The sequence below is a fragment of the Lytechinus variegatus genome, chromosome 16, assembly GCF_018143015.1.
Source record: "Lytechinus variegatus isolate NC3 chromosome 16, Lvar_3.0, whole genome shotgun sequence".
In the NCBI taxonomy this organism is placed as follows: Eukaryota; Metazoa; Echinodermata; class Echinoidea; order Temnopleuroida; family Toxopneustidae; genus Lytechinus; species Lytechinus variegatus.
The window spans coordinates 27,764,075-27,790,942 of NC_054755.1; the positions used below are offsets into that span (position 1 = coordinate 27,764,075).

General features: G+C 35.8%; 1 protein-coding gene and 1 long non-coding RNA gene across 2 annotated transcripts; one reads left to right on the forward strand and one right to left on the reverse strand.

Moving 5' to 3' along the window:
- Positions 1 to 26,868, reverse strand: LOC121429866 (carbohydrate sulfotransferase 15-like). The gene is made up of 8 exons (XM_041627124.1): positions 26,373 to 26,868; positions 9,570 to 9,803; positions 6,019 to 6,226; positions 4,459 to 4,581; positions 3,632 to 3,785; positions 2,869 to 3,028; positions 1,710 to 1,854; positions 1 to 274 (listed from the first exon to the last, which is right to left on the reverse strand). Exons 1-8 carry the CDS (start codon positions 26,409 to 26,411, stop codon positions 54 to 56), a joined length of 1,284 nt encoding a protein of 427 aa, XP_041483058.1. The 5' UTR covers positions 26,412 to 26,868; the 3' UTR covers positions 1 to 53.
- Positions 10,917 to 12,544, forward strand: LOC121429867. Its single transcript, XR_005971976.1, has 2 exons — positions 10,917 to 11,082; positions 12,027 to 12,544. It is a non-coding gene; the product is annotated as an uncharacterized LOC121429867 (long non-coding RNA).

A 26,868-nucleotide genomic window follows, 5' to 3' on the forward strand; every position in this document is an offset into this window, starting at 1 on the left:
TCCCCGATCTGAAGTTCTTGAAACTAATAAGGCATAATCACGGTTTGAAAGATTCAAGGCACAGACTCCTCGCTACTGCCAGGCCTCCTGTTGTCCCATAAATACCGCTCATCACCCAGCATTCGTGCGAGTTCACGATTAAAAGGAGCGTAAAATTCATCCAGTAATTGTTGCGTCTCGGGAAGCATGGGACCGAGACTTAGTTTGTCTGGTGAACGAGTGTTTTCCGCATCGTCCTGACATATCTTGATTAATGCTGGAATTCGAAGCGGCTCTGTAACAATAAACAAAATAGTATGAATATGATTATAATGTTACGACGACTTGTATACAATGATAACGATATAATTATACTGTTTCTGTTTGTGGTAACTCCCGCAGGAACTCGGCAGGACAGCATTTTGCTGGTAAACGCCAAGCTGGTATATAACCAATTACCTATGAAACATTTTACGTCTAGGTTAATCAGTCATAGTGGCTGACGTTATTGACGACAGATATCACTCTCGGGCCTTTTTATCAAAGTGGAGACAATGGCAGAGTTGGGATTCGAACTCACAACCTTGCGATTATGAGTCCAATGCTCTAACCACTGGACCACACGACCTGTTCTAATTGTTCTAATGTTATGATTTTTTGTAGATAGTTTAATTATCTTTGATTTGTTATTTTTTTTATACTTGGCCCATGTTGACCCAATAATACATTTAAAGGGGAATCCAGCCTTGGCCATAAAATGTTGTGTTGGGAAGGTGAAAAATAGATTAAATAGAATGGCGAAAGTTTGAAAGTAATCGGACAAGCAATAAGAAACTTACAGCTGCTTTTAAATTGAGATCACTAATACTATGTAGATTTCAAATTGACAACTGGGTGAGTAAATTATGACAAAGGGCAAGGACAACTTTCCCATAGGCCATGTACTTTATTATCAGAGATTTTTGGTTTTCTCCCAAGTATCCATTCCCCTGGGGCAGTAATCTAAATATAACCCAGGTAGTATATTGTTTTACGTCCTCATGGAAGAAAAATAGAATTTGAAATAAAACTTTTGGGGAAAATGACATTTTAGCCATAATATGTATTGGAGTACATGGAAGAGTAGTCCTTGCCTTACATCACTATGACATCCCATGTGCGGCCAATTTGAAGTCTCCATGGGTGTAGTGATTACCAATATTTACAACTTTTGAAAATTCTTAATTTTCTTGTTGTTTGTCCAATATTGTTCAAACTTTCACCTATCAATTTGTCTGATTTTTCTTTTCCTTATAAAAACAAGATTTATTTGGGTTGGATTCCCCTTTAACCACAAAAAACATAAATATACTGGCTTATATAGTGCATCATTATCATCATTCCTCCTTATCCTCCTAAGTATTATAGTTATATTCTGAAAGCATATCTTGAACTCGACTTACCGAAATCCAGATCAAAATTCTCATTATCCAAAGAATAAGATAAAATTTTCATAATCATTTATAAACCATCCCAAACAATTGTATCCACATTGTAGCATTTCCCTGAATTAAGAAAATGTTGAATGTTAAAAAACAAGAGAATTTTTGCTTTAAATTCTTATAAATAATTGCTGTGATTCCCTTCAAAGCACAAAGGAGAGTTATTATCACAAAAGCTTCTTTTGGAGACCAGCTCAGGTCAAGAACTCTGTAAATTCAAGTGACGATAAAATGGGAGCCAAGACTCACCTATCGCTAAGAATTCATAAAGTTCTCTCAGTGTTTTAGCGCACTGCTGATGCCATTCTTCGATCCGGATTACTTTTAATCTCTTCCTTGGGAAGAATGATAACCAGTCTCGAAAGTAGACACTGTATAGACCGACTTCTAATCTCTGTAATAAAAACGAAAACAGAGGAGGAAAGTTTTCAGAAATAAAAATGTAAACACAAGGAAAAAGTCTTCATAGAATTATATTTTTTCTCTCATAAATATGCTATCTATGATACAATTTCATTACATGTACCAACTAAGGGAAATGGTACTTCGAAAAAACAGGTAATTTGTGATTATTGTGTGCATAATGGCACAGAATTGTCCTTGCTACTTGTCCTAAGTTGCCAATTTGATATTAACATATCCTTAGTGATCTCATTTTCAAAAAGGCCATAACTTTGTCCAGTTGTCATTTATTGTCTAATGCCAGATGGTTTAATTCTACTTTAATTGCAGTAACTATTTTGCTCTTTGTCAAAAGAAATGAAAATTTAGTTTAAAAACAGTTCATCTAAGCATATAGACTAAGTGGTGCTAGACCAAGCAGATATTACACAAAATGGGAATAGGCATACTGGAAATTGACAATATGGTAAATGGGCTACCTGGCAATTAGACCAAATGGTTAGTAGACAAACTGGATGAAGACAAAGTAAGATTAAACCATGTAAGCTGAGACCAGTGTAATAGCTACAGTGGATGACAGTGGTTGGGGCCCAACTGATAGAAGATTTCTGGCCACCACTCATGAAAAATACTGCTTCCATCCACCACTAATTTCAAATGAAAAGTGCTTCAAAGCTAACTCCTTCAAAAGAGGAATCACACTTATATTCATTTCTATCTTTAATCTTGTTATAATTGCATAATTTATATCAAATGTTCTTATATTTGATTTACATAGGTTATTTGCAAGATTTGCTAATATCAGATTGTTGATGTCCCTTCGCTTTTGGCTTTATTTTGAGACCACTGATTCAGCCTGAAAAAAACTTTGTAATGCCATGAAATAGCGACCACCACTAATATGGGTCTAGTTAGAACACTGACTGAGACCAAATGGAAAGTAGGCCTAGACCAAAGGGGTGTGGACCAAATTACAAGCAACCATATGAGTGTTCAGGGGACTTACCACAAAGTTCTTTATATTACTGGTATCGTACGTGCACGTACGGACATCTAATCTCTTTATACATTCATGGAACTTCTCTATACTTGTTTGTACTCTTTCATGGAAGTGTTGAGGTGTTAGCGTACTTGCAGGGGTGAAATAGAGGTAGTCGGAGTATAACCTGCAGGAAAATATAGACAGAAGTTTGACGACAATATGGACAAGTGTATTTTAATTGAAGGAACCCATCAACTTAAAAAAATAACATATTTAACGCCAAAATAAACATACTCATAATCATTCCAATCACTACCAAAATCATTCCCAACACAACCACATCATCATCTCAATCACCACCATCAAAATTTTAACCTGCAGTGCCACGGCAATATAAAATATAACACTATCACTACCACAATTTTCACCATCAATACGCAACTGTTATTATGATCATGCATTCACATCACCATCATCATCATTGTCATCATCATCGTCAGCATCATCATCACCATTATCATTATCGTCATTACAATCGCTATCATTACCAATTCATCGTCATCAAGATCATTATCAGATGTCTCCATCATTATCACTGCATCATCATCATCACCATCGTCATCACCATCATCACCATCATCATCACCGTCATCATCACCATCATGATTATCGTCACCACCACTATTACTATCATTATTATCATCAAAATCATCAACATCATCAACATCACCATCATCATCATCGCCATCACCATCATCATCACCATCATCATCTGCTAGAAGTTTACCTGTCTGAGGGGTTTCTCAGGATAGCTATCGCCCTTGCATCTGGTTGGATCGTTATAATCAACTCCCCGTTGACATGGGCGGGGCCATGGGTAGCCTTAGGATAAAATTGCCTCCACAGTCGGTTATCCCACATGGTAGACGCAGACCCATCACCTTGACACCAAGATAAAAACATATTTCATAGATGATGCATATTTCATGGATAATATGTATTTCTTAAACAAGTGTGTGTTGTTTGTGGGTTGACACGTAAGATTCCAGTCAGTCAATTACATGTTCGAACGGTTTATCAACTTTGAAATCTCATATTTTTAGACAAATTTTTACGCCTTTAAAGTATCAGCTACGCAGAGAGATATAGATTCCCATAGTATTCTGTTCTTTCAGACCCATCTTATTTACCAACCACTTACAAGAACAAATTACTGCTGTGAATTCTTTTGTGATAGTTTGTACAAAAGAATGGAATAAGTTACCACAAAGCTTGAGACCCAGTCCACCACTGCCCATGTTTAAAAATTCATGCCGAAAATATTTATTTGAAAGATCACAAAAACATCTTTAATTGATTCTTGATAAACCATATGTTTATGTGTGTGTGTATATTTTACTCTCTGGATCATCATTGAAAATATTTTTTTCATCTCGTTTATGTTGTAATGCACTTTATAAGGGGCCCCTCTCACAAGCTCTGCTTCTATGGGGTCACCAAAGCTATCATGTATTTTCATTTTTTGTTAAATTGTGTAATGTCTCTTGTTTTGATTGGTTTAAATAAACTTGAACTTGACTTGAGAATATCGTTACATAAAGATTTTATTCTCACCCGCAATAACCTTGCTTATGTTGCGATCATACACCTTTGTGTAGTTGACAAGTAATTTGGCAAATCGACTGTAGTATGAGATAGGATTGGAGTTTAACCTTGTGTGGTTCACATTGCCTCGACCTATACAAAGAAGATAATTAATGATCGTATTAATAATGATGATGATAATAATAATGATAATAATAGGAAGAAGAAGTTATAATAATAATAATGATAATGATTATCATCATTATCATCAGAATAAGAGTAGCAGTAGCAGTAGTAGTAGTAGTAGTAGTAGTTGTAGTAGTAGTAGTAGTAGCAGCAGCTGCTGCTGCAGTAGTGGTGGTTGTGGTGGTGTAGTAGTAGTAGTGGTAGTAGTGGTGGTAGTAGTGGTGGTGGTAGTAGTAGTAGTAGTAGTAGTAGTAGTAGTAGCAGTAGTAGTAGTAGTACTAGTAGTAGTAGCAGCAGCAGCTGTAGTAGTGGTGGTGGTGTATTAGTAGTAGTAGTGGTATTAGTAGTCATAGTAGTAGTAGTAGCAGCAGCAGCAGCAGCAGTAGTAGTAGTAATAGTAGTAGTAGTAGTAAACATAATCATGATAATAATAGTTACATATAATAATATAAGAATGATCACAATAATAATAATATTGGGTCACAAATCTGGTGCTGAGATTGTATCAGAATTCAACTTTGTGTGGTTCACATTGCCTAGACCTACAAAAGGAGGATAATTTATGATCATAGTAAGAATAATAATGATGAGAATAATAATAGTGAAATTATAATAATTGGAATAATGACAATAATGATAATATAATACTAATAACAGTATATATCAACAATTGTTATGAGTGTAGCTTTGCAAGTGGTTTGCATTGCCTCAACCTAAGATAATAATGATACGAATGATGATAACTATGATACAGTGATGATAATGATAATAATAATAATAGTAATAATGATATAATAATACTAATGATAATAACAATAATAATCATAATAAGAACAATAACTTACATAATTACATAATTATATCTTACAAATTTAGTAATTGAATATCCAGGGGCAGTACCATATAATATTTAGATAAACATACCAAAGTGACATCATATTTTGTTTCAATTAAATAATAAGAGTATTATAGAGTTACACAGACCAGGATCCTGTAACACGAAGGTTAGCGATTAATCATAGAAGAATGATCTACACTGTAAAAACTGCAGTGTTAAAACTGACACCAATTGGTGTTAATAGAGGACCACACCCTGAGATGTTAAAATTACAACCTAGAGATTAAACATATCGCCAAAGAGTGTAAATGTAACAAAATGTGTTGTAATAAACACCTATAGGTGTAAAACTAACACCACCAATTTAACACCGGTGTAAAATAACTGGTGTGGTCCTCTATGTACACCGGTTAACACCACAGTTTTTGCTGTAAACGGTCATTGCTTACCGTTGTGTTACGGGCCCCTGACCTGTCCTTTTCAAAGTCTTCTTTCTCCTTTTCTTCCATCCCCCCCCCACTTTTTCCAACATTTGTATTTTTATTGCTTTGAACCAAAATACGAACCCATCCTTATCCTACTCCACCAATGTGGTTCCTTCTTGGTGTCAGCGATGTAAGGATGACGGATTAATTTATTCCACAGATCCGTGGTGCCGCACTTGGGCATCCCGATGAGATAGAAATAAGGTAGACACTGCCTCGGTTTCTTGCGGACGTCCCAACATGGATTCCTAAACTTGGGGGAAAACGGCTGCGGAAGGGCCTTGAATAGCTGCAACAAAAAAGAATTAAATTATTTTGCGAAATTTATTTTGTTTAAACCGTTTGGGCCATGGGCACATGCATTTATTATTCTACGAAAGAGTTGAATACACTTAGAAAAAAAGGTTCTTTGAGGGTTATATGCTTGTCCCGTATTTGCAACCTTGTTGCTTAAAAAGGTTCTAAATTACCCTTATGTTCTTTATTAAAACATTTAAAGTTCTTGAGCACATAAAGAACATTTTTGGAAACCCTTTTTCGTGAGTGTTCCAATTCGCACTTTTTTTCTAAGAGTGTATATTTCTGTTACATGGGAAACAACTAAAATTGGAAATAGGCATCTAGAAATAGGTGTAATAGGGCAGTATTGGTTATTCTAAAAACATCAGTCTCTTTAAATAAAATATAAATAAAAACATTATTAAAAAATTTTCTCACTTCTTTTTATCAAATTAAAGATTCATACCAAAAATAAGACATCTGAGTTGTATCTGTAATTTTTTCCTCAAAGCAAGTTAATTTTACTGTCAGAAACCCATATCCGTAAATGCAAGGCAACATTAATGCCTTGTAGAAACAATCTATATATGAATATTATGAAAGGAGGCAACTTTCTCAACCCCCCCCCCCCCCTCCTTGGAGGGCCTTTTGGCACATATTTCAACGTTGAACACAGAAACCCTTCAGAAATGAAAAATTAAGTTTCCGGATATACATTGTGACTGTATTATGCGTCCAGGATCATATATCTTACATTTATGTATATTTATGTACTTACATGTGTCATAAAAATATATCGCGAAGTTATAGAAATACTTCGATACATCTGAGATCGGGATGGAGCTAGAATGATTTGATGTGAGCCCAAAACGACTTTCATCAATTCATGAGATTCGGATTTTTCTCTTTTTTATAGTTCATGTGTTTTCTTCTTTTCTTTTCTCCCTTTTCTAAGTCTATTTCCCCCTTTTTTTCACTATCTGAAAAATCAAATGGGTGGTCACCCCTGTCCCTCCCCCATAGCACCGCCCGGCTGCGAGATAATTATGGCGAGTGATGAGAATGGAAGCGACGGTGCACGTTTCAGGGGGTTTTACTTTCGTCGTCGTCAGCGATCAAAATTGTCTGCCAGTCGCGATTTGTAAGGGATCGGCAGCAATTTCCGTGTGATCTCACTGGATCTCGATCTCGCCGGTTTCGCTGTCAAAAACGTAATCTTCAGGACCAAAGGTTCCGACCTAAATTTTCCGGAGATTGTCCTTGATTTAGGAATGATTTCCTTTTAGTAGTCCAGGTGCCTGGCTGCAGAGAGAGTTGAAATCGAACGTAACTCCCCCTAAATCAAACACAATTTGCGTTTTCGATTGATAACTCTTTTTCTCAGAGGTTTTTAAATGTAACCCTTAATCGCATGCAGTTGCAGAATGGATTGCAGGAGGTCTTCTTAATAATAGTGCTTAACAGGGGGGGGGGGGGGGGGGGGGGGGGTTGTGAAGGAGAAGAATAGAAAGAGATGGAAATGAGAAAAAATGTAACGATGAACGGGCAAATGAATTAATTAAATGAACAAACGAATGAATGAAATGAAATGAATGAATGCATTAAATGAATGAATTAAAATAATGAATGAATGAATGAACGAATAAACGAATGAATGAATGTAGATTGAACCAAGGAGTGAAAATAACATGGATGAATGGATGGACAGAATTGATATTAAATGAAAAAGAAGAACTTACGAATGAATTGATGGGTGTTTGAAGGGATAAAATTATTATGAATGTATTATGTATGAAAGAATGGAACAACGAATGGATGGATGTAGACATGAAATAGTGAATGGATATAGTATGGATGGGTAAAGAATTAAATAATAAATTCATAAAAGAATATATCAGGCGGAGAGGTGCATGAGGGGAACACGGAAGCAGACCAATCGGAAAAGAAAGAGGGAAATGAGAATGGAGGCGCAGGAAGCTGCAAGAAAATACAGACTGTATCTGTATCTCAAATCAACAGCTAATCATGTTGTCATGTAAAAGTGGAAGGTCATTTATCAAGCCATGCAAAATTAAATGCCCAGACTAGAATTTCCTCTTGCATTACATGCAGATTGGAAGGTTTCAGATTGGTGTCCTGTTATACTTAACATTTGAACCTTTCGGTTCCCTATTTTGTCACATATAAGTTCGTGACCTGTGAGAATGTGTAACACCTTATCCCGATCCATCTGCCAGGTGTCACACTTTTTCAAAAGCAAATATTAATTTAAAGGTCAAGTCCACCTCAGAAAAATGTTGATTTGAATCAATAGAGAAAAATCAGACAAGCACAATGCTGAAAATTTCATCAAAATCGGATGTAAAATAAGAAAGTTATGACATTTCAAAGTTTCGCTTATTTTCAACAAAATAGTTATATGAACGAGCCAGTTACATCCAAATGAGAGAGTCGATGATGTCACCCACTCACTATTTCTTTTGTTTTTTATTGTTTGAATTATACAATATTTCAATTTTTACGAATTTGACAATTAGGACCTCCTTGCATGAAGCACAAAATGTTAAAATAATGGAATTCCACGTGTTTAGGGAGGAATGAAACTTCATTTTACATGACAATGACGAGAAAATCAAAATATTTCATATAATAAAATACAAAAGAAATAGTGAGTGAGTGATGTCATCAACTCTCTCATTCGGATGTAACTGGCTCGTTCATATAACTATTTTGTTGAAAATAAGCGAAACTTTAAAATGCCATAACTTTCTTATTTTACATCCGATTTTGATGAAATTTTCAGTGTTGTGCTTGTTGAATTTTTCTCTTTTTATTCAAATCAAGTTTTTGTTGGGGTGGACTTGTCCTTTAAGGCGGCCTGTCTCATCGGGAGTTCGTCTATGAAAAAAAATATATAGGGCATACTCCTTAAAAAGAATCAGGGGATTGTAGATATACGAATAATGAAATAATTTGCATTTTTATTGAATTAAACTTGAAAGATTTAATGAAATTATGAGGAGGAAATTAAAAAAAAAACTGTCAATGTTGAAAATGGAAGAAGATGAAGAAGGAAGAGAAGAAGAATAAAGAGAAAAAAGAAGAAGAAAAAGAGGAAGAAGAATAAAGAGAGAAGAAGAAAACGAAGAAAAAAAGAAGAGGAAGAGGACGAAGAAGACGAAAGACAAGGAGAAGAAGGAGGACGATGAGAATAAGTAAAAGTAGACAAAGAAGGAGGAGGAGAAGAAGAAGGAGGAAGAAGAGTAAACATCGCGCTTATTTAGGTTATTTTTAACTGCTCTTGCTTTTTCTATCAGAAGAGAAGGTGGAGGAGAAAAGGTTTATACAATCACCTGAGGTGCAAGATTTTTCAAACTGTTTTCCGGCGCATCCCTCAGTTTCTCAGCGTCATAACTCCACGACGACGCCGAAGCCTTGTCTAAGGTTTGTCTTATCCTTATCTCGTTCACCGCTTGGTAGTCGTCGACCTCGGTCCGGGCGAAAAAATCCTGAAAGACGGAGCGATTGTAGAAGCCGAAATAGAACAGTGTACTGCACAAGGAGACGAATGTCAGAGCATGTGTCCTCTACAAAACAATGATAAAAGAAATTATTGTTACTATGAATATTTATTGAGATTTTGATCAATGTGTAGTGCGGCCGGAACCTTCCTACTTCAAAACAAAAGTTGAAGATAGCTCATGCAACATTCAGTTGTCCCTCTTATGCCAAGAAATAATATTACGGTATATCGTATTACCTCGAGGTGCCGTGGCCGAGTGGTCTAAGGCGCCTGGCTATACATGGAAAGTCCGGGGTTCGAAAAAAAACAAGCAATGATTAAGAGAGATTTAAAGGGGTATTCCAGGCTGAAAATATATATATATCTAAATACGTAGAGTAAACTTCATTAAGCAAAATTCTGAAAATTTCATCAAAATATGAAAACAAATGACGAAATTATTGAATTATATGATTTAGCAATATGTGCACGTCGTCATGAATATTCATGAGGTATGCTGACATGGCTGATGATGTCACATCCATACTTTTCGTTTTCTTATGTTATTACATGAAATCCTTGTTTTCATAAAAGTGCGAATTGTAATGTCCCCCTTACGATGAAATAAGTTGCAGTAATGAGTATCCAATGCATTAAATCAGCTTTCAATCTAACTGTTTTAGTTCTTGGGGAAACTTTCATGGAATGAAATACAAAAAGAACAAGCGGGGATGTGACATCAGTTGTATAAGCAAACTTTCATGAAATGAAAAAAAAACAAGCGGGGAAGTGACATCATCAGCTCGCTCAATGAATATTCATGACGACAAGCACAGAGATGTTTCACCGAAATAACGCAGATAAAAAAATGTTATAACTTTGCTATTCCTTATCCGATTTTGATCAAATTTCCAGCTTTTTTGTCTGATGCTTCTTTATCTGTTCCAATCATATTATTTTATCAGCCTGAAGTATCACTTTAATTAAAAGTCAGCACGGAAATGACATGGAGCTATTACAGAGATAATCGGAAAGTTCGGAAACTAATGATCCCAGTGTCGGGGCATTTCCTTATAGTAAGCTTATGCAACAAAGTTTAACAAAATTATTAACAGCGGGAGGGCGAGGAAACCTCAAATTAACAATTTTGCGGTCATTACCGCGAATAACTTCCCTATATAGCCGGTCCGACCGCAGCTCGCACGATAATGAGCATATTCACGAAGATTTATTCAGCGGCCCTCTCGCGGTCTCCGAAGGAAAACGTGCGATCAATTTGGCTTGATTTTCCCAGTGATTTGGAGGGGCTGAAGTTTTAGCTCTGTACTGGTCGCTAACTTCAGTTTACGTCGAAACGAATTGTGGTAAGTTATTCTCAAGGCCTTCATCTACATTTTGATATATAATTTTTCATATTTCGACATTTTCAACCTACCATTTTTACCTGTTTAATTGATGCTTATTTTAGTAATATTTTAACTACGATTTTGTAGTCGGAATTTCACTTTTGGTTCCTGACTTTGCTACATAACCAAATTGTTTCGATCGGGGTTTTTTATAAACTAATAAAGAAGAAAAGTCACTGTTCAAAATATATCAGAACCAATTTGACGCAAATTCACCTTATATTTTTATTTTAGAGAAAATGATACCTTAAAAATCAAGAAATTTACGTTTTACCCGGAAGTAACCTTCGCGTTCACTCTACGATGGCGCGAAATAATGCTAAAATTGCGTTCGTCGCGGGTTGGTAGGATTTCGTCTTTGGTCCCATACGTTGAAACTTCTGTAATGATGACAGATGGCTCGCATTATTTATGTGACTGTGGACGGTGGACCTGTTTTTATTTGTAATTAAGACTTAATATAAACGAAGCTCAATAAGTAGAAGTCTTCTAAAATTCATTTAATGATTATCAGGTTTCCGAATTCCATCAAGTTTTTATAGATTGAGATATTTCTTGATTTATGTTTAAAAAAAGTTAACCTTTTTCTTAATAATTAGGCCTAGTCGAAGTTGAGTCCCATGATGATTTTTGCCACAGGCTGCGGTTAAGAATGAAATGATGATTATTTTAGACAGTCTACTCTATAGAAAATAAACAATTTAAAGTCAACTAAAAAGTTTGGTACTACCGTACTCGGTAGTATTTATAAACCATTTTGTTCAAATAAAAAAAATGTGGCTGTCGCAGACAGTACAGTACTACGTGTATTAGTCTCTTACATGTAAAATAATTCATACATGTACTTTGAATGATTATTTAGTAATTTAGACTATCTCTTTTTTTGTCTCTTCTACACACAGATCTGCACACTTGCTGACTCTGGTCCCTGCTCACTACTTCATTCTGGGAGATGATCCATCATGTACTGGTCGGACTGATTTGGACAAAGCCATTTTTCGTTTGCAAATTTTGAAGTGATAATGATACAGCAGAAAATTGATCTTTATCGGTATTGGAAACAAGAAAATTCGAGCACAGTTTTGGAGAGGACTAAGAATACTGACTTTGACAGGAATACAGCTTGACAAAAATAAGAATACACAATTTAAAACCAAAGAACAGTTTTAATATTACTAATGGTGCATTGCAAGAAACTTTCTACTCATTCACACATTCCAAAATCAAGGGTAAGTCCTTTGCTTAAACACAAACATGTAGTTGATTTGCAATTGAACATAAGTTTCTTGCAATGCCCCATAATTATATTTTGTTCTCAAGAAACTCTGTTAATGTTATCCAATGTGCTGAAGGTTAAGTGTTTATGTATGTTCACAATTTTTTCTCAAAAGCTATAATATATTTGTCCTTTTAAACGGTATTCGATTGTGGTTACGCTTTGTTTTTGTTTTCCACAGTAATTATTGCATGTGTGAACAGAAGTGAAATATTTGTTGCAAAGCACTGTGTGAATGTTGTGTGATCATGGAGCTATGGTGTGATGGTATTATGATTAATTCATCATTTTTGTTGTAAGACTGTAAACCTGGTGGATGTGAGGGAGTGGCCTGGATGAAAGGAAAGTGAACATGTGTCCAATTACTGATTTGCACACTTTAAGACAATTTTGTTCGTGGATAAATATTAATGTGCATTCCCTACATTCCATGCAAAGAGTAAAGGAGAGGTCCACCCCAACAAAAAAGTAATTTGAATTAAGAGAAAAATAAAGTATTGCAGAAAATTTAATAAACATTATGATTCAAAATTTAAAAAATTATAATTCTGACATTTAGAAATTTGCCTAATTTCATTAAACAATTATATGCTCATCTTGGTCAAGGTGCAAATTACAGAACTGATTATGTCACACACACTCTAATTTCTTGTGTATTTTTTTGTGTGATACCTGTTCATGACATGTATGTTTCATTTTGATTTTCTCATTTTCTTTGACAAATTTTGAGAGATTTTAAATCCTCCATTAAGATTTGTAGTTTCCATGAATGTAACCTATTGTGACTCGATGAAGAGTTTTTATTACAAATTTGCTAAAATTGATATAATTAAATGCAACCAAAATTTAGAAAGTAATGTGATGTGAATGACATAATCAACTCTATTTGCATACCATTGTTTTGTGTATATAACTGTTTTGTGTTAAAAAAGGGAAATTTCTCTATTTATTCAAAGAATTTTTTGTTGATGTGCACCTGACCTTTAACTCACTTCCCTTCCCACCTCTGCCCAAATAAGTGTAATCAAGAACCTGAAAATCAAAAGTGATTAAGAAGAAGTAAGATTTATTCATAGCTCCATGATTTAATAATACAGCCCTAAATAGAAATTCACATGAAAGTAAAAAAAAAAGAGAATAAAGCTGGGTAGGAACGGGGGAGGAATATGATTTAAAGAAAAAGCCAAAATATATCCCCACCCCGCGAAAAATAAAACACTCCGTCGGGTTCGAACTAGGGTCCCTGCACACGTCAAACTTTGTGCCTACGCAAGTCGCCATAGATCGCTCTCGTACCACTTCCGGGTTTTTAATACTATATAAAATTTTGTAAGTCTGTGCGCCGCTGTTGACCAATCAGAACGCGTCCGCAATTGTACTGCAATTCCAATCATTTTGCGATGGACATTGCCGTGGTTTTTTGTGGTTCCTGACTTTGCTACATCATGAAATTTCATAATTTTTTTTTAGTCGTAAAGAAGAATGTCTACGCTTTACATTGATTATAATATCAATTTGACGCAAGTGTGATTTCTATGCAAAAATACGCTCCGTTTATTCACACATATTTCTTGAAAAAAATCCTTTTTTCTAAGCTAAATATCGGTCTTCAAAATACGTCAAATGTGCATTTTATTCAATTGATCAGAAATTTCAAAGCCTTATCTATAAAATAAGACCAATTTTGTGAGGAATAAACGATTCTAAGAGCAAAAAACACCGATCGGAAAGTTCGTCTTCACAGCTCATTACGTATGCATAACCACGGACGGCTATGCATACCGCTGAATAAAATAGAGCACTTTCGGACGGGCTGCGGACTGACTGTAGCCGTCTGCACCATCCCGAGTTTCCAAATTAGTGCGCTATTTCTGATCCGGCAAATTATCTGAACAATCTCGAGATTATTTGCAGTTCAGACGCAATTATCGCGCTAGTTCGTAGGATTAATCTCGAGATTGCAATCCCAAGTCAACTTGTGATTATTTGCAAAGTAGCGCGCTATTTAACGAATTATCGCGCTAATTCGTCGGTGCAGACGCATTCGGGTTCTATTCACGGCGTCAGACCATAATGCATCGATGCCTTGCTCGAGCAGGAATCGCTCTTCTTGCGATGGTGGAGACGGATTCCCTTTTCATAAACCCATCCTCCAACTAGCCGCCTGAGAGTAATGCTGATAATTCAATAAAAATTGCGTTCACAAACTCCGAAAATAATCCGCACTATTTTTACGAGCGCCCGTCCTGAAAAAGACGGATAATCGTCATGACAACTGGACACGCCCCCTCCGATGCGGTGGTGCTGGAAAAGGGTGACCTTGTGACCGCACCATGGCAATTATCCGCATTATTTGGAAATGCGTTCATAAAGTCAAAATCTGATCCCGATGCTGCTGTTATGCGGATAATAGCAGCATCAAAATGCGGATAACTCTGGTCCTCCTCCGATTTTACGACCAAATTATGCTGCTATTAGCCGCATAATTGGGTTTATGAAAGGGGTAGGAGTTTCTTGAATTTCGAGATTACAGTGATTGGTTAACATTGGTTTGACTTTTAAAAAATCTGAGCTAGAAGGTCACACTTGTCACATGTGTCAGTGATATCTTACAAAAATGAAGCCCAGAAAAAATTGCGTTCGAAAATAATTATTCAGTGCTTCAAAAATTGAAATATAAAGTGTCCGGATACAACATCTTAATTTCATCCCATACACTAATGTGTACTATTTAGGCGTCTATAAGACGCCTATAAAATTATTTACAAAATTTGCCTTGTAGTTTTAGCTTTTCATTCTCAATAATGGTTGTTTTCAGGGTTTATTAATTCTAATACATGCCCTTGTACACATGTTTCATCTTGGTTTGAGAATTTTTTTAAATCAGCTGCTCACAAAGTTAAACAATACCTTTAATCGCGAAGAGGGCCGATCGGGCTAAAATCTGGAGATTGAGCGTTAAGTCTAATGGGATCAAGTTCCCTTTTGTCTACTTTTGTCATATTTTCATTTGGTGCACACTTAAGTCCAAAATTGGTTAGTTCCAACTTTGTCCAGTTATTTTGCACAATGAAGATGCTAACAAGCCATGTTGAAAAGTGTATATATTGTAGAAATGTATTAACTCGCGGACAAGGGAAAATGTAGGCCTACGCATGGCCGTAAGCAGATTTTTTTTTGACGGGGGGGGGGCAGGACGCGTAAACTCGAAAACGACGGAGCGAAGCGACTGAGCTTGACAATTTTGTAAAGTGAAATTGAAGGATTTCGCGCACACTTTTGGTGAATTTTGTGAAAAATCATCATTAATAAAATGTAAGTTTTCAAAAATTTCTGGGGGCAGCTTCTCCCCCCCCCCGGCACTGCCATGAATATACATAGGGGGAAATCTGACAATTCTTATTTCAGATTTCGAAAATGAACGAGAAACAAACAACTAAAACAACGTGGTATTGGGCGCCTTTTGGGAAAGAGGGGTGGACCTAAAAGTCAGACACCGTTTCCGCCTCCCTTACTTTCGGGGTGCAATAGGTCAGGAACTGCCCGTCCGCTGCACGAATGTTTGTACACAAATCAAACACTCTGAATTGAAGTGACAGCCGTGCTGCGGCGTTGCTCCAAAAAGTCTGCTGCAATCTTACATTTGGGCATTTTGTTCCTAATCACAAACATTTCGTTTGAGTGTTTTTTTTATTGGGTACCTGAAACTGATTCACATGGTACAAATACAGGTTTACACAAGCCATATAACAGAAATAAACTTTTGAAAGTGCTGCGTAACCTTATCATGTTTTGCAGCATATTCAAATTTTCTACTTCATGCACCCTAATGAAGGTAAAAAATAGGCTTTTCTTTCCTACACTTACATCGATATAATATAAAAAACGAGTACAGAAAAGGAAAAAGATAATGTGGTGGTCTTTGCTACATCCAATTAAACATTATTTGCAAAAGTTGACAATTGCATTCACCGTTTAATTTTCGAGCTCAAACATTTATCTGTAGGCCTATATGATCGCCTCGCCCAGAGTTGTGTCGGGCAAAAACAAGCATTTGATTCATTTCTGTGTTCATTCGTTTCGAAAATATGGAAAATATGTGGACCCTAGTGTAGAACAGGTGAGTGTCTATCAATTTCCAATTCTCAAGGACGTAATAAAAAAACAGAAAAGTTAGCATAACACTTTACGAGGGCGGAAAAACGCTTCCGCAGATAGCAATTATCCACTTGATTCCATTTTTTTTGGGGGGGGGGTATATTACTAATATCAAACAAAAATGTTAGGTTAAGCATGGATGCAAATTATGACACACCCGAGGTGTTAAGAAATACACCCTGGATGTTGAGTAGATGTTCATTCGTTTCGAAAATATGGAAAATATGTAGACCCTAGTGTAGAACAGGTGAGTGTCTATCAATTTCCAATTCTCAAGGACGTAATAACAGAAAAGTTAGCATAACACTTTACGAGGGCGGAAAAACGCTTCCGCAGATAGCAATTATCCACTTGATTCCATTTTTTTTTGGGGGGGGTATATTACTAATATCAAGCAAAAATGTTAGGTTAAGCATGGATGTAAATTATGACACACCCTGAGGTGTTAAGAAATACACCCTGGATGTTGAGTAGATGTAACACCAGAGGAAAATAGCGAGTTATCGCAAATGTAACAGGGACGGATTCTACACCGTAGTAAATACAATGATAATGCCCGTCAAATCACAATAAATAGCTGAGAGGTCTTTGTCGAAAATTGGTGAAACGGGACGGCAGATCTTCTTAAGATTCACAGCTGTCGAAAAAAATGCAAATTTATCGTTTGCCACACTGTAAAAACTGTGGTGTTAAAACTGACACCAATTGGTGTTAATAGAGGATCACATCCGGAGGTGTTAAAATAACACCCGAGAGATTGAACATAACACCAAAGAGTGTAAATGTGACAACCATAGGTGTTGTAATAACACCTATAGGTGTAAAACTAACACCACCGATTTAACACCGGTGTAAAATAACTGGTGTAATCCTCTATTTACACCGGTTAACACCACAGTTTTGCTGTGCAGAGTCACGGACGAAACTTTTGTTGTGATTCACCGATCCGCGACAAAGACTTCTTTGCCATGAATGGCTTTTGGCAATAGATTCTCTACGTTCCTAAAAGCGTCTAGGTAGTATTGTGAAAAACTTCCTAATTATGGTCCTATTTATCAAACAACAACAAACTAGTAATTTATAGTAGGTCAAGATTAAATCAAGAGCAACAGGGAAAACGGAGAAAGGTGCCTTTAAAGGAAACCAAAACCCAAGATGAGAAGCAATCTTATTGGAAAAAGTAAAATAAGAGGAACAATTTAGAACAAGTTTCATCAAATTCGGTTGTGAAATAAGTTATGGACGTTTAAAAAGTCTTGTTGTACTTTCTATGGGGATCCTCAAATTGGCAAACATGCTTCAAAATGGCTGATTTTGTGGACAACTCTCCATTTGTTTTGTACACAATTTTTCAGATTTCCCCTATTATCTTCAAAATGACATATTGCCTCATTCTGAGCATAACATATGTCATGGGAAAATATAATTCACATCGTCAAGGTCAGGAAGAGATGATGTGAAATATGTAAAATAAAGGGGAAAATCCGAAAATTTGTGTACAAAACAAATGGAGGGTTGTCCAAAAAATTAGCCATTTTGAAGCATGTTTGCCAATTTGAGGATCCCCATAGAAAGTACAACAAGACTTTAAAAACTTCCAAAACGCGCTTATTCTATTACCAATTTCGAAGAAACTTGTTTTAAATTGTTCCTCTCATTTTACTCTTTCCAATAAGATTGCTTCTCCTCTTGGGTTTTGGTTTCCTTTAAGATGATTTCGAACACTACGAGGTCACTTCCATAGTTCCACTTTCGCCTGTCAACAATATGATATCAATAAATAGATTATCAACATGATCATATGTCAGCATATCAAAGTCTAGTAGTATAGTCGCCAAAACAGACATGAATTTCGGAGAAAAATAGTGGATCCAACATCTTTGATGCTAAAATAACGTAACTGTGTGCGTTACCATGTCATAAAAGTATATGCATGCACTATATAGGAGCATGACTATTATGATTTTAAGAAAATATAAATACATGTATTTGCTATTAAAAAATCAGTGTTTGATGAAAACAGAGAAAAAGGGTTATGGCGGAATATTTTGAAAAATAAGTTTCGATGGTGGAACGTGAATGTTTACAAGAAGCTATCAACATTCTGAAGAGCCCAGAAAAAATGTGACGGCGGAGGAAAAATAAACGCCCCCAGACCATTGAGAACACCAACGAATGTTTACATCAATTACATGGCCTATAAAAGAAGCAAGTCAATTGACGCTGTGTTTACTCTAAACACCCACTTCACTCTCACACGATTGTGTCTTTACTCTCACACGATTGTGCCAAGTTCAACTGTTTTTCCTACGATCACAAAGGGGAAGAGCGAATGGAATAATAAACGACTGACGCCTTTGGTGTTGCCCGAAGTGCCAGCATTGACAAGCAACAAGAACGAGAAGTGATGGCAGAAAAGTTTGCATTACTCAAGGGTATTTTTCGACAAATTAATAAAGAAAACCGGCCAAGGTGACTTATTTATTATGGCCCAATTATCATAGAATTAAGTAACTTGCATTGTTTTGTAGGATGAGCAGATGATAGGGCCTAGAGACCAGTGGCCTATATACCTGGAAAATCTCATCAAGAGTTCAAAGTGCACCGCCAGTGCCAGTAATACTTTCCAAAAGCCAATTAAAATTCAAGTGACTAGTCATTAATTGACAAACTCACCACACTCTCACCAAGGGATCCAGTTTACCAAACTTCACCTGGGCCCTGGTTTTATGTTTTGCAAACAACCGAGGCAAAATTTTGAGGCGGCGGAGTTTTAAATTAAGGTGCATTCTGCAAAAGTTGTATGCGCTGAAGGTGAGCTCAAAAACAAAAATATTTTTGTCAATTATTTCGACGTGTAACAGGGCTGAATCGGCCAAAAACTTGAGGGGTGCGGTGATAGACTTACATGTAATCATGATTTTTGAAAATATTCTATTATTCGACAATAATATAAGGACTAACTTTTGTGGGGGGGGGGGGGGCTGGGGTGGGTGGTTACAAAAAATACATGTATATGATGTAGGTCTACACCATGGACCTATACTACTCTAACTAGGTCCAGGCCTATACATAGGCGGCGGAAGGGGGGGGGGGGGACGTGTCTCCCCCCTAAATTTGGGGAGAGGGGGACGGTTCCCCCCTAAATTTGTTGTTGATGACCTTTTTTTGTGCTTGTCCGTTTATTTGCCTACGTCTTTCCTAAAATTTTTTGGTTGAGAACCTTTTTTTTTTTTTTTTGCTTGTCAAAATTTTTTTGTTTGTCCCCTCCTAAAATTGTTTGCTTCCGCCGCCAATGGGCCTATACACCAATGCTTTCATACTGACACTTTGACAGTGCTGGGAATCGGGGAAAAGAGTCTGAAAATTTTCTTGGATTGTAACGAAAATACAACAAAATGAATTTAAAAATGTAGAAAACTTGATATGACTGAGAATCAGAGGATAAATATTGACTGAAAAACTTCTTGAATTCCCCCGTCCCAATTAGCCATAAAGAATCTATATAGGAAAAATATCGTACTACAGTCATAAATATAACATGCATGCAATCGTGGTGTTGAAAATTTAATGTGATATATAAGCCTAACCCTCATCACGCTAACTATTCAACAAAACTATAGGCCTACAACTTTTGTGGGATGTGGAAGGGGTCGCTACAAATAGAATCCGATCAGTATTCACACATTCTTACACATTGACATTCTGACATCATTGGGAATCGGGAATTACAGACTGAAAAAAAACCTTTTTGAATCGCAAACAAAATACAGTCATATATCACGTGAACTCGTGTGAACTTGAACGTGCGGTGGGAAAAATAACATATGGACAAAAGTCAAGTCACAGACGCAATTCACACCACTCCGCATTCAAAATAATGGGCACTATTAAAATAATATTGTTCAGAATCAAAGGAAGAAAAACGATGATAAAAATATGTACATTTAAAAAAAGTATGAACCTGTCACTGTCATATCACAGGTCATCTATCTATTGGATTAATTTCCAAGACGTGAAGTTTTCGAGTTTGTTGAAGTTACATCATTATTTTTTTTTTTTGGGGGGGGGGTACTTGAAAAATACAAGATTTATAGTGTAGTAATACTGGTCTGAAATTTTCAAAGCAAAACGTGGGCGCTAACAATTTCATAGGCCTCAGTAAAAAAATTAAACTGAACCATGGAGATACAGCTATATCTTCAAATACTATATACGAACTAATAACAAGCAAAACATTATTTTTTCGAATCTGGTTGGTTCTCATTCACAAAACAGCGAAAACATTAATGGTATGCAAATGAGTGTGAGTTGATGAGTACCAAGAGCATGATTTGTCATATAGGCTTATATTGCTATGATTTTAAAAGATGTGTGTAGGATACGGTTTCCCACCACTGTGAAATGGCTGCCAAACTACACATTATATTGCATGACAATTTAAAGGGGAATCCAACCCAAATAAAAACTTGTTTTTTAGAGGAAAACGAAAATTCAGACAAGTTGATAGGTGAAAGTTTGAACAACATCGGACAAACAATAAGAAAGTTATGAATTCTAAAAGGTGTAAAAATTGGTAATCACTATTCCCATGGAGACTTCAAATTGGCCGCATATGTGATGTCATATGTAAGGCAAGGGCTACTCTTCCATGTACTCTAATACATAAAATGGCTAGAAAACCACAAATCCTGTGGAAAAGTTTTCCTCGCCCCTTGTCACAATTTACTTACCAAGTTGCCAATTTGACATCTACATAGTCTTAGGGATCTCAATTTTAAAGCAGTGATAAGTTTCTAATCGAATGTCCAATTTCTTTCAAATTTTCCCCATTCTGTTTTCTTTATTTTTCTCCTTTCCAACACAATCTTGAAGGCGTGTGTAAGGGTGTAGCAGTACAAGGCCTATAGAAATAGCTTTTACATCTGCCATCATACTATTTCAAGAACTTGAGCTATGTCCATATGTCCAAGCAGTCCACGTGGCCAAATAGATTCGAATTTCTGTTTGTCGCTCCCTTTCCTTTTCTCCAACCCTAGGCCGTATTTTCAGGGATCCATATTACCAGGGAACATTAGTCTTGATGAAAAATAAATCACTTAATGATTCTACTATTTTATCAAAGGGATATATACCCTATTTTATAAAACAGTGGAATCATAAAGTAATTTCGCTTGATAATTCCTTTTGTCACTTTTTCTTTTGAAAACTATTTTTTAAGCGGATAGTACCGTTATCAGTTTGTTCATGGCAATTTATTTGTTGTACCTTGCAAAAATGGAACAGTGAAATTATGTATTTTACGTCAATTTCTCAAAAACAAGAAATATGCCTTATAATTCCCTATACAGTTGTAAATTGGGCTACATCTTCAGTTACTCCTTTTCAAAAAAAATAACTATATCAGTGGACAAAACTTAAAACACTATAGGGATACACTATAGGAATGATCGATGCATAATGGGTAATAGTCCAGGATAGGCCCCATAGAAACTTGACCAAACCTTGTTTTTTTATATATACAATATTTTTTGATGATTTCTTGTCAATTCGAGGGTGCTGATTACGAATCTGGATGATGCCACTCGTGTAACCATGAGCATTTTCCGCAAATTGGCAAAATCCAATATGGCCGCCAAAATTATGCAAATTACCCATGAAAATCCTAAAATTGTCCGCACATTGGCTATGGAATGCATGAAAGCGTGTGGCAGGAGTAAAATACACTCTGAAAAAATAATTGTTGACAAAATATTTATTTTCCTGATATTCAAAATGGCCGCCATAGTCCATTGTATACTCTATTATGTACAATATATATAAATAGGGAAAACCAATTTTCACAAAAATGAGCACTAAACCGCAAAAAATTGCGATGTGTTAACGAAATAATATATGCAAATCATCATTACTAACGAGCTATATCATTTATTATGTCATAAATGGGAACATTTCTGTATTTTGATATCTAAAATGGCAGCCACTGGCCCAAACAGTATTGCGTACAATGGCAATGGGGGCCGAAAAAATTCACAAGAGTGACCACAGAAATGCATATTATTAAGATTAAACGAGTGGGATATTGAATAAAAACATAATTGTTAACGAAATATATTATCAATATGTGATGTATGTGATGAATGTTGTATTTTGATATTCAAAATGGCTGCCAAAGGCCCTAAAAGTATTATCCACAATGACAAAGTGAGGCAAAGAAATCACAAGAGTAATCACTAAAAATGCATATATGTGATAAATTACTGAGATACTGTTTAAAAACATATTTTCTAACGAAATAATTATAATCATTCAAGTTTAAAGTGTGTGTTAAATACTATATTATTACTTTCAAAATGGCCGCCAGAGACATTAACAGTATTATGCACAATGCAAAGTGGGAAACCAATATTCACAGGAGTGAGCACCATAAATGCAGGTATTAGTGATCTATGAGTAAAATATTGTCTGAAAGCATAATTTCTATTAAGCAGTTAAGAGATATCATTTATTCTGCCAGTTAGGTGATAAATACTGTTATTGGAAAGTCAAAATGGCCGCTACAGGCCCTTAAGATATTATGCACAATGTGAATGGGAACAAATTATTTCAGCAGAATTTGGCTTTGCTTGGCCAGATGGTGCCAGGTAAAAATGGCAGAGGTAATAATGGCAGAGGTAAAAATGGCAGAAGTAAAAATGGCAGAAGTAAAAATGGCAGAGGTAATAATGGCAGAGGTAGAAAATGGCAGAGGTAAAAATGGCAGAGGTAAAAATGGCAGAGGTAATAATGGCAGAGGTAAAAATAGCAGATGTAAGAACAGCAGATATAAAAAGAGCAGAGGCATAAATGACAAGAGGTAAAAATGGAAGACGTGACAATAGCAGAGGTAAAAGTGGCCGAGGTACACTATTAGAAAAAACAGTAGATTCTACAGAAGAAAAATAAAAAAAAACAAATAATTTTGAAGATTATAATAACAGGATGGTTTTCCACAAGTTTTCTTAAATTTTACAGAACAGATATGTTTAAAAAATAGGGGAAAACAGTTTTATTACAATAAATTTGTAAGGGTACATGCACAAAATACCAATTTTCTGTAAGTTTATACAAATGCATGCATGTAGGATTACACAGTGCAGTAAGATTACAGGGGTTCTCCAGACTCTGTTGCAGGATTTTTTTTTATTTCTAAGCATAAATTTTCTAACAGTGTAAAAAATGGCGGAGTTGAAAATGGCAAAGGTAAAGATGGCATAAGCAAAAATGAAAGAGATATGGGGTGCTGGTTTGTTAAAAAGCCGAGAAGAAAAAAGTTTTCACTCTAAAATCAAAGGGGAATTGGTTAAGGGGGAAAATGACTTAAAAAGTATTTCAACTAAGTGAAGTTCTTTTGACTCAGAAAAAGAATTACAACAAAAATAATAACAATCAGATAATAAACAATGTTTTTTTAGCATACCAAGCTAATTACCAAGAGGGTGCTGCTTATGGCGTAAAAAATACCCAACAGCACTTCCGCTTCCAAGGGTTATGACCATCAAGCCGTCTATATCATATTGGATGCAATGGTAAAGAAGGTTCAGGGTCTTCTTTTATGCAAAGAAGCTGAACCAGATGGTGATGTATGAGTAAAATATCGTCTGAAAACATGATTTATAACAAAATATATCATATCTTATGTAATTTAGGTGATAAATACTGTATTTCAACATTCAAAATGGCGACCAGTGGCATAAAGAGTATTATGTACAAGGGCAATGGCCGGGGGAAAAAAGTGACAAGAGTGAGCACTAAAATGCATATAATTAAGATAAACTAGTGGAATACTGACTAAAAACATCATTGTTAATATGCCATTTATGTTATAAATGCTGTAATTTGACATTCAAAATGGCCGCCATAATCCCTATATTTATTATGTACAATGCGAATGGAGAAATTAATTTTCACAAGAGTGAGTATCATAAAATGCATATGACTGTGATATACGAGTAGAAATATTGTCTTAAACATGATTTCTAACTAAATACATCACATATTGGTTGTGGAGGTAATAAATGCTGTACTTTGAAATCCAAAATGGCTGCCATAGGTCCTAAAAGTATTATGTACATTCTGATGCAAGGGTGAAATGTTGTCAAAAAACCATGGTTTCTAACAAGATATATCATAATGTCGTGTATTTAAGGTGATAAACACTGCATTTTTAAATTGAAAATGGCCACCATAGGCCCTTATCGTATAATATACAATTTGAGTGTAGACAAATAATGTTCACAAAAAGGGCATATGGCAGCCATTTTGAATGATGAAATACAGTATTTATCACCTAAATTACATAAGAGATGATATATTTTGTTATAAATCGTGTTTTCAGATGATATTTCACTCATACATCACCATTTGGCCAAGCAAAGCCAAATTCTGCTGAAATAATTTGTTCCCATTCACATTGCGCATAATATCATAAGGGCCTGTATCGGCCATTTTGACTTTCCAATAACAGTATTCATCACCTAACTGGCAGAATAAATGATATCTCTTAATATAAATGATGCTTTCGGACAATATTCTACTCATAGATCACTAATACTTGCATTTATGGTGCTCATATTGGTTTCCACTTTGCATTGTGCATAATACTGTTAATGTCTATGGCGGCCATTTTGAAAGTAAAACTACAGTATTTAACACAAACTTTAAACCTGAATGATATATTTCGTTAGAAAATATGTTTTTAAACAGTATCCCATTAATTTATCACATATATATGCATTTTAGTGATCACTCTTGTGATTTCTTTGCCCTTCTTTCTCATTGTGTGCATAATACTTTTAGGGCCTTTGGCAGCCATTTTGAAAATCAAAATACAACATTCATCACAATACATGGCATATTAATGATATATTTCGTTAACAGTTACTCGTGTAATCTTAATAATATGCATTTTAGTGATCACTCTTGTGAATTTTTTGGCCCCCATTGCCATTGTACGCAATACTGTTTGGGCCAGTGGCGGCCATTTTAGATATCAAAATACAGAAATCTTCCCATTTATAATTTAATGAATGATATATCTCGTTAGTAATAATGATTTGCGTATATCACTTCGTTCATACATCGCGATTTTTTGCAGTTTAGTGCTCACTTTTGCGAAAGCTAGTTTTCCCTCTTTATATTGTACATAATAGAGTATACAATGGACTTTGGCGGCCATTTTGAATATGAGGAAAATAAATATTTTGTCAAAAATTAATTTTTCAGAGAGTATCTCACTCCTGCCACACAATTTCATGCATTTCGTAGCAAATGTGCGGACAATTTTAGGATTTTTATGGGTAATTTGCATATTTTTGTGGCCATATTGGATTTTGCCAATTTGCGGAAAATGCTCAAGGTTACACGAGTGGCATCATTCAGATTCGTAATCAGCACCCTCGAATTGACAAGAAACCATAAAAAAATATTGTATATATAAAAAAACAAGGTTACGCCTCTTCTATCCTGGACTATAAGGCATACGGGAGAGTTTGAGCAGATCAGGACTGGAGATGATGATATACAAAGTGACTGGGTCAAACTATAGAAGTAAAGGCGGGAATAAAGGGCTGCACACTTTCATGAATAGGGATTGAATGACAATAAATGAAATGGTGGAGCGGGGGTATCAACAACAAAATTTGGGAAGTATGTATTTCTACTTACTCACAGAAAATTAATTACACGAAGGAAACACGGCTACCAGCCAGTGATATTTTCTTTACTTAAATAAATTCTATCATGGATCTAATCATTCTAAACACGGCATACTTACCCATCGAGCGGCGGACCTTTTCCGGCGACGAACGAACATTTTGTAAAACTCAAACTATAGCAGACTATCATCAACCCATCTCAGAGATATCCTTGGCCATCTTCAAAATTATGCATCCATGCATGATTCAATCCCGAGCATTCATATGTCCTTTTTCAGAAGATATGTATCCGAAATCATAATTATTATTGTTGATCGATGAACTATGTTGTTTCCAGTGGCAATGTTGTCTGCACCCTACCCAGCATACATGAATCTGTAAAGGTTACACGTTGTATGCTTTTGGAATTTAAGAGGAAGGGAGTAAATGCAAACATTACGTTTTTGAACACCGGTCGTTGTGATGCAAGATGCAGAGGGGTACAAAAGAATCTGGCAAACAAACCCGAAATAAGAAGTCTATCGAATCGAACGAGCCCCCCCCCCCCCCGAATTGCTGTATAGCCAGTCACTAACAGGATTCATATTGCAGACACTTTTTTCACAAGGGAGAGAC